The following is a 9,940-nucleotide window of genomic DNA, read 5'->3' as shown; positions in this document are numbered from 1 at the left end:
CTGTGTGAGGTCATACAGACAGGCATCTGAGATCGGCTCGATTTGAGAAAGGGGAAACATTTAAGGAGATTAAAAAAAAAAAACACCGGGTGGATTTTTATCATTTTAGGGTGGTTGTATACACACACTGCCAACACACATTTCAGTTCAAACAACTTGTAAAAGTGCATGTAGCATCCTATGACCTCTTATTGTTATTGTTTTAAAAGAGAGGAACTTAAATATAAGTGTGTATGTAATGAAATACTGATGTTTGTCTATAAAGAAACTTAAGTTGGGTAAAAATAACAAAGTGAAATCGCGTAAGAATAATTTTAATTAAAGGTATAATTTAGATGTCAAATTTAGAATTTAAGAAATTGAAATGTTCTTAATTTTTATTCTATAACCCATTAAAATGTGATGCTTGTCAACAGGCGGAAGTCTAAAAACACTGCAAACGGGATATGACCAGTTTGCAAATTGCTGTTCTTTCACACAGAATATCTAGTTTCTCAACTACAAAAGCATGTGCACAGATTGTTCTCGTTCATTGGAGGAAATAATGGAATAATAGTAAACGTTCAGGCCCTTTAAATTCACTGTAGGTATAAAGCTGTGAAATATGAGCAATCTGAGCTTGTGAAAGGACCTCTCATGTTTCTGCACAAACAATCACTCTTTGTACAAAGCTATGCTCATGCAGGTTTTGTTGTGTGGAAGAGAACTATGAGCATGACAAGAGCCTTATATATAACAGACCGCAGTACTTTTGTAAGTGAATGAATCAGCGTGACACTTGCACCATCTAGTGTGGAAGTATGTTGGATGATCAGGTTCTGTGACTTTTGCCCATTTAATATGTGTAACAACAATATGCCTGAACAACCACTAGTTTGACATATTCGTTGACCTGCCTTTTTTTCAACATCAAGATTTAGGTCAAAATTGAAATTTTTTGAAAGAAAAGTGCATATTTATGTCCTGTAACTATTTATTTAATTAATTAAATTAATTTCCAATGGTTCTGCAGTGTGACAAAAGCCTTTTTGGTAACGCTTTACAATAAGGTCCCATTAGTTAATGTTAATTAATGCATTGCCAATGAGCAATTTATTACAGTATTTATTCATTTTGTTAGTATATATATGTAACGGAGGCCAGCAAGTAGGTGCTGTGCAAGTAAAACCTCACTCCCCTGATCTCAAGAGACGCACTAGCGTCGGCTGCAGTTATTTAGCCTCCTTGTTAGTGCGTCTGCCTCCCATATATATATATATATATTAGTCCCGGCAAACGATTAATCGTGATTAATCGCATTCAAAATAAAAGTTTTTGATAACATGTGTGTACTGTGTTTATTTATTATGTATATATACACACACGTACAGTATATATATTGAAAATATTTACATGTATATACATTCATATTATTATATTTTATATTATATATAAATATATTTTATATATAAATATAACGTTTTTGTTAAATATATACATGCGTTTGTATTTATATATACATAATAAATATGCACAGTACACACTTATATATGATGTTAACAAAAATGTTTATTTTGAATGCGATTAATCGTTTGACAGCACTAATATATATATATAAATTGTTGGTTTATGTTAGGTCAGGTTTGTTGAATAATATTAACAGGGACCACTTTTGATTTTAATAATGTATTAGTAAATGTTGAAATTAAGATTAATATATTCTTTATAAATATTTTTCACCCCGGGGTAGTATTAACTATTACCATTGCCATTTTTTAATTGAAATAAAGCTTAAATAAACTAAAATTTAAATGTACCACACTGATAAAACACACACTGCGATCGCACAATTATTTTGTACCGATATTCCTTGTTTGTATATTATATATATATATATATATATATATATATATACAGTGCACAGTTTGATTGGAGAGGGAGTGAAATAGCATTCTTAATAAAAATAAATACTACAGATAAAATTATGCTCAATCTTCCACTAGGACTATCGATGAGAACTTGACGTACATCATGATATTTGGGTGAAATCATGCAGGCTGAACCAGAATGTGCTGGTGAACTAGTCCATATTTAAGAGATAATATGCAACGTCACCATAAGAGTAAACACAGAGATCCATCTGTATGTTCTGGTGGCTGTACCACTAAAGGAATTGAAAATGTCTCGAAACAGCTTCGTGTTTTTTCAAGAGGTTCTGCTTCTGCGATACTGGACCTTGGTGTTGGTGACGGCTCCGTGCTTTTGTCGCAGATGCAGACGCAGCTGACTCTTGTGACGGAAGTGCAGGTCACAATTCTCACACTGAAATGAGAAACCAAGAAGAGTTCACATCGAATGCTTTCTCAGATCGAATATTCAATTCTGATATGTGAAGAAATGTGACGTCGATGATGTGAAGGTGCTCACATGATACGGTTTCTCTCCCGTGTGGATTCGTAAGTGACTCTTCAGCGTCTGAAGGTGGCGGAAGCGCGTGCCGCAGATGTCACACGGGTACGGTTTCTCTCCGGTGTGAATCAGTACGTGAGCCCTCAGATGAGCCACCTGAAAACCACGACAGTAGAAGATGCATTTGTTTTGCATTGTCGCTGTACAGAAACACGCTCTGGGGGTTGGTTTTTACCTGGACGAAGCGCGAGCCGCAGGTTTCACATTTGTATGGTTTTTCTCCTGAGTGGATCCGTGAGTGTGTCTTCAGATTGGCAGGTCTGTTGAACTGAGCACCACACACGTTGCAGCGATACGGCTTCTCTCCTGCAATGAAAAACCATTAGGAAAATGTAAAACTGCAACACACGTGTTTGAGTGAGCGCCATCGCAGAGTCCCAAAGAACTGCAAATTTACCTGTGTGGACGGTCTTGGGGCTCGCTAGGTTTCCATTATAGCAGAACATGGCCTGACAGCGGTCACATTTGAACGGTTTTCCGTCCTGTGGCCAGCGCGGCTTCTCTGATTCGCTCTTGGACTCACACTCATTACAGTAGAGTCTGTCCCGCTCTGCAAACACAACACAAGAGCTATTAGGCTTCTGTAGGACTGACTGTCAGCACTGTAAGTGATGAAGTCAGATCTGTTCAGACTGTCTTCAATATCCGATGTATCCACGTTGGTTATGCTAATAATGATATAATAACAATAAGATGCCAAAAGACATTTATCCACTACAGTTAGGAGTAGCAGACAGTGTGGGAAAACTTGGCTGTATTTTTCACATTCATGCATATATGTGACCCTGGAGCACAAAACCAGTCTTAAGTCGCTGGGGTATATTTGTAGCAATAGCCAAAAATACATTGTATGGGTCAAAATTATCGATTTTTCTTTTATGCCAAAAATCATTAGGATATTAAGTAAAGATCATGTTCCATTAATATATTTTGTAAATTTCCTACCGTAAATATATCAAAACTTAATTTTTGATTAGTAATATGCATTGCTAAGAACTTCATTTGGACAACTTAAAAGGCGATTTTCTCAATATTTTAATTTTTTTGCACCCTCAGATTCCAGATTTTCAAATAGTTGTATCTCGACCAAATATTGTCCTATCAAACCATACATCAATGGAAAGCTTATTTATTCTGCTTTCAGATTATGTATAAATCTCAATTTCAAAAAATTGACCCTTATGACTGGTTTTGTGCTCCAGGGTCACAAATTGTGTCCAATATTGATCACCGCACATACTGACCAACAGGGGGCCCCAAAGAGAAAAAAACCAACAGGAAATTAATGAATAAAAATAAAACTCAGGTGTGTTCTCTTAAAATATATATTGTAATACCTAAATATTATTAATATTTTAACATAAAACATGTATTACATATACATAACTTAAATATATAACACACACATATATACAATGTAATGTATATGTTATATGACTATAACTATTAAAAGTTTTAGTATGTATATTACTAGTATTTTAATATTTAAATAGGTTATTACATATACATCACTTATATATAGCACACATACATAAAATGTAATACCTAAATATTTATAATAATAATAAGTAATTTCTGATTTAATTTAATACTTTAAAATAGTTAAGTGAACATACTTAAGTTTTATTTTAATAAAACTCAGAAACCGACTGTGGCCTAGATTTTTGTAAATAGTTGATAATAATAATAATAATAACTATTATTTTTATTATTATGTAATAACTAAATATTGTTATTGACAGATACATGTTATTATTATTATTATTGACTAATTACAATGCTAAATAATAAAATATTGAATAAAATATTTAAATGTTTAAGTGAACGGACCTTTATTATTTTTTATTATGTTTATTATTATTTTAAGTTATATATTATTATGAGTGAACATTTTAAAAGGTTATTAATAATATTTAATGCAATTTAAGTATTGCATTACATTATATATAATACCTAAATACTAATATCATTATGGTTATTATTATTATTTTTTTTAAATAATTACTATTATTTCCCAAAAATGGGTCACAGAAAAAGATGGGGCCCTGCTTCAAAAAATCTTGCTGTATCTCAAATTATGACAAATAAAAAACAAAAGTTAGTCTGACCATTCTGACTGACACGTGCTCCCAAAAATATTAAACTCTCTAAAAAATTAATCAGATTTCGCCCATGTATGAATGCTGTTTAGGCCCAAAATCCATTTCACCATTTTGAGGAAAGTGTATTCACCTGAACTTGTGGGTCCCGTGCTGCTCTCCTCTGTCAAAGTGTTGGGAAGTGAAAAGTCACGCACTTCTGTTTTGATGCATTCATCTGCAGAGCTAAAAACACATGACACCATGTTTAGAAACACTGCATCGAATGCTAATACTTGCACTGCCATCCTTAAAGTTTGGCTACGCTGACCTGCTATCCATAATGAGCTGCCCTCGGGCTTCATTGTTCTTGTCGGTGGATTCTGTAACCATGTGGGATGGAGTGAGTGAGCTATTGTCAGTCGCTCCGTCTGTGGAGTTCAGCACGATGAACTTGTACTTCTTCCAGTTGCGGATCTTCGGGTGACTGATGGAGCTGGGAGGAGACGCCGCTCCTCGACTGCAGCTGCTGGACTCTGCGGGTGAGTTGGGTTGGCAGTCTGATCTGAGAGGGCTCTTGGGGCCGCTGCTGTGACACGGTTCAGTGTTCTCAGTGTTCAGAGTCTTCCTGTCTCCCTCAGCTCGAGCTGAATGAAAGAGCACAGATGGACGGTTCCTCTCCTCTCTGGCCTCCGCGGCTCCTCCGTTAGTCTCGGTCCGAGCCGAGACTCCGCTGTCTGGCGGGGAGTGCTGCTGACGGGCTATTACGCCGGTCTTCGGGATCTGCCAAAGGGGGTTTGTGGTCTTGGAGGTGTCCATGGGGAGAGGCAGATGTCTGTAGAAGCGAGAAGGGCTTTCTGTGGAAGTGCTTACTGCATAGTGAAGGTTGGGAGGAGCGTAAGTGCTGAAGTTCATGCTGGATTGGGTGTTCAGGGCATCGCTGAGGAAGAAGGGAGCTTCTGAAGATAAACAGCCGTGATTAACCAGCATCTCTGCTCTGCTCTGCTTTACACACAAGCCCCTTTGAGAAGAAATAAATAACAGTGTCCAAGATAAAGAAAGGAAAATCTAGATTAAAACATGTGGCAAGTTCTGTAATCGTTGTATTTTTATTGGTTTCTGTATGTTTTGAAAAACGTTTATACCATGTTCAACAATTGTTCAATTTAATGATTGACTTTAAAAATGTAATTTGGTGTAATCTCGTAAAAAAAAATCACATAACATATTTTTCTTACAGCTTGAATGTGTACAAATTAAACTTCTCAAAAAGCATTAAAAAATTTATAAAAAACTATAATATAATATATAGAGGGGCTGCCGCTTTTACTTTCGTTTTGTGTTCGTTTATTTGTTTATTAAAATTTTATGTTTAAATGTTCGCCGGTTCCCGCCTCCTTCTTCCCGATCTACGAACTTTGTTACATATACCATTCTATTTTAATATTAAATATATACATATTTAAGAAAACAACCACATTGCATGCTGCTTCTGCGTCAGACTGATGCTGGCTGGATAGGATTTACCGCGAGTTTTCAAAAGCGCGATAATCAAACACGGTTTTGATGATAATTAAATTTTAAACGGTAATACTAACCGTCAGGGCATTTTATCGTGATTTATCGTGAAACCGGTAATCGTTCCATCCCTAATTCAATATTGGCAATATTTTCTTCGTTATGATATTAGGAAAGTTGCATAACCCCAATTTTTTTCTATATGCTGCCCCCATATATATATATATATATATATAAAGAGAAATTCAATTTTTTATGTATTTCTGAATTAATTAATAAATCAAATATTACATTATTAATAAGAATGAGCCTGTTACAAATCACATGTCTGCATTTGAATGTTTTTGTGCCTTTCTAAGCACTCACCTGGAGTCTATGAACCTCTGGCATGTGTCCATCACATGCTCCATCTGTAAATATGTGGCTGTGTTGAGGGTGGCTATAATGAAGTTATCTTTAAGTGTGAGGCAAGACGTATACATGAACTCCAACAATATGGCAAAGCCATCGGGGTCCACCTTTGGATCTAAACTTATGATGCTCAAGGTACTTTTATAAGCATCTGCAAACATGGAGTAGAAGAGGCCGCTGAGAAAAGACAAGATGGAATACAAATGTCACTTACTGTGCATGTCATGTATTTGAAATTGTGCAAAATGCAAAAATCACAGTGCTACCTGCATGCCATCAGAACTGTCTTATGGGCCCGGAACTGCTGCCCACCGACCACAATGGTGACATCGGTCAGGATGTTTCTGCTGCGGAGGCGGTTGAAGTTGAACAGCGCATCCTGAGGAAGAAGGGAGCTTCTGAAGATAAACAGCCGTGATTAACCAGCATCTCTGCTCTGCTCTGCTTTACACACAAGCCCCTTTGAGAAGAAATAAATAACAGTGTCCAAGATAAAGAAAGGAAAATCTAGATTAAAACATGTGGCAAGTTCTGTAATCGTTGTATTTTTATTGGTTTCTGTATGTTTTGAAAAACGTTTATACCATGTTCAACAATTGTTCAATTTAATGATTGACTTTAAAAATGTAATTTGGTGTAATCTCGTAAAAAAAAATCACATAACATATTTTTCTTACAGCTTGAATGTGTACAAATTAAACTTCTCAAAAAGCATTAAAAAATTTATAAAAAACTATAATATAATATATAGAGGGGCTGCCGCTTTTACTTTCGTTTTGTGTTCGTTTATTTGTTTATTAAAATTTTATGTTTAAATGTTCGCCGGTTCCCGCCTCCTTCTTCCCGATCTACGAACTTTGTTACATATACCATTCTATTTTAATATTAAATATATACATATTTAAGAATATCATGAATTATTATGTTTTGGGGCCTTTGAGCACATCGTACAACGTAAATAAAATTATTATTTTTTTTTTTCCAAAAAGTCAAATTATTTGATATTTTAAGAGACTTCTTCTCTGTAAGGGTCTTCTCTTTGATACCTTCCCATGTTTTATGTTTTATTTCAACACGTTTTTTGCAAACATTACTCTGATTTTGGCGTTTTTTAAAAGTTTTTCAACTAGTCAATATAGGGATGTAACGGTATGTCAGGATGTTTCTGCTGCGGAGGCGGTTGAAGTTGAACAGCACATCACCAGCATGGCGAGTGAACTTAATGCAGCCGTCTGCTGCACTTGACATTGTTCACCTGCACAGAAATCATTCAAAATCAAGGAAAACAAAATGCATAAATAAATAAATAAATACCCATTTGGTTACTAAAGCTAAAGAAAAAAAAACTATATCACACCATATATATATATATATATATATATATACACACTGTATATGTATATATATATATATTAAATCTGTGTAGTTATATCTAATGTTACACAATAGACTATATTATTACCAACCAAAAATCTTCATGTCAAAACTGAAGGTGTGCCAGTTTAGTCAACTGAACACTAGATGTCCACAAGATATGACCGACTTTTAAATGAGGCCTAACAATATTTTGTATTTAATCTTCTTTGTGAAATATATAATCCTTTAATGATTACGTCTCTGTAGTCATCATTTGCTTTGAGTTTGTTCATTGTATTTAATTTTAGATGGTTAAGTAAAAATAAGGTATCAAATTGATGTTTTACACATATACACACATACTGTACAATTTATACTTACTTTCCAATCTTTAAAATCCCCCGTAAATGCTATATTCATATAATGTTCATATTTACTACTTGCATTTGACTTGAGAGACCAAAGTATGCAGACTAACCTAGAGAGCTGCCTACCTAGACAACATTTTTGGGCATCACAGGTGCAATCAATTAAAAAAATAATAATAATAATTTACGCTTTTACTGTATATCAGAGAAGCGATACCACAAAAATGCCGTCTAAGTAGGCAGCTCACAAGGTTTCATTCACAACCCCGAGTCATCAAATTATTCAGACGACGCCTTTAAGCTTTTGATATTAAATTCTGCATCACCTTTCCCTTAAAAAAAAGATAAACATCACTATATAGGGAGGGAGGGAGCAGTAGGCTATTTGATTTAAGACACCTGCGTGCAATGCAAGCATGGAGTCTTTCCTATGAGTGACACTTGTTGCGCAGCGAAGGTTCATGTTGATATATCAAACCTCGTGGTATATTGAAGTATTATGACGAGAAGTTTATGAATAAAAGCCACGTGAGTAGACTCTATTACAGGTGTTTGGTGTAAAACGAGCGTTTCGATTTGATACGGTATTGTTTCAGTGAAACAGAGACTGCAGTACGCATAAATAATCGCAATCGGAAAAGAACATAACACATATTCGTATGCTGGATTTATTAACCTTGATCATTTATTACATTTTCAGTGAAATAGATCCGTTTGAGAGTTCAATAGCAATCACATTTGCATGGGTGAATGACAAAGTCATATAAAAACTATTCAAATATAGCAATTTTGACATTATTATTATTATTATTTTTTTTTAATGTATACGACCTATACGCGTCTACAGCTTTATGATCACCCAGGTTGTCTATTATAAGTAATAAACTTAGTTTCCCACCCATATAAAGTTGCATAAACCTGTCTTTATTATACAATCCAGAGCTTCCTAATCTAATGCAACTCCATACAGAGTGAAACTGACATACGAGACGAATAGGATTAGTAATTCACGCAATTAGGCCAACAAAAGTCGAGCTGCGTAATGAACACCACAGCTCTCAATACAAGAAAGTAACGTTAGTCCGGTTTTAAAACAAAATAAAAATCAACTATAGCAACAACTAGAGCGTCTCGTGTTTAATCTAGACTTTTTGCTAGATAGAAGAAAATCACCTGGTGTATTTTTCTTGGAAGTGTCCACCGAAGACAGTTCTTGGAAGAACTCTTCTGAGAAGACGCAGTTCTCAATTCTCGGAATTTTACCAGTGGACTGTACCACTGACACACCAGAGGGGGCACCCGGACACTGTCCTCGCGCTTCTGCAGTGCTAAATTAGCTCTTAACGGAAATATCATACAAGTCATTCTAAAGACTTTAAAATTAACGTGTATGCTTAATGTTATTGCTTTTAGCGCCTTATTTATTAACATCGTTGGAGTAATTACACTCCGCACCTCTGTAGGTGGTGGTTTGCTCCAGAGACGCGGTCATAATCTACGTCAATCGTCCTCCCACCCTTTCACTACTGTACAGATTCGGCAGAAATGGTTCCTCCCGATATCACCCCTCCATTATAATGTGTACATTATGTCATGTTGAATTAACTCGGCCATTGTCGTCATAAGCTACATTTAAGTCTTACAAAGTAAATCACACAGATGTACAAAGAGCAATCTTTTTTTGTCTGTCCGAGATAAGTTAACAAGTCCTTTTTTTCATGTCAGATGTGTAATAATGATGACAGTAGGTTAACTATAATA

General features: G+C 35.3%; 1 protein-coding gene across 1 annotated transcript; it reads right to left on the bottom strand.

The window, feature by feature from the left end:
- Positions 1-1,791: 1,791 nt before the first annotated feature.
- On the bottom strand, positions 1,792-9,419 carry LOC107709352 (B-cell lymphoma 6 protein homolog). Its single transcript, XM_016513806.1, has 10 exons — positions 9,353-9,419; positions 7,617-7,710; positions 6,722-6,795; positions 6,411-6,632; positions 4,858-5,547; positions 4,681-4,772; positions 2,846-2,998; positions 2,624-2,754; positions 2,407-2,544; positions 1,792-2,301 (listed from the first exon to the last, which is right to left on the bottom strand). Exons 2-10 carry the CDS (start codon positions 7,701-7,703, stop codon positions 2,185-2,187), a joined length of 1,704 nt encoding a protein of 567 aa, XP_016369292.1. The 5' UTR covers positions 7,704-7,710; positions 9,353-9,419; the 3' UTR covers positions 1,792-2,184.
- Positions 9,420-9,940: the final 521 nt, after the last annotated feature.

This window comes from Sinocyclocheilus rhinocerous, unplaced genomic scaffold (genome assembly GCF_001515625.1).
Source record: "Sinocyclocheilus rhinocerous isolate Xijiao unplaced genomic scaffold, SAMN03320098_v1.1 scaffold2341, whole genome shotgun sequence".
Taxonomy (NCBI): domain Eukaryota; kingdom Metazoa; phylum Chordata; class Actinopteri; order Cypriniformes; family Cyprinidae; genus Sinocyclocheilus; species Sinocyclocheilus rhinocerous.
Note: the sequence above shows the minus strand (reverse complement) of the source record. Positions and strands in the feature narration are given on the sequence as shown.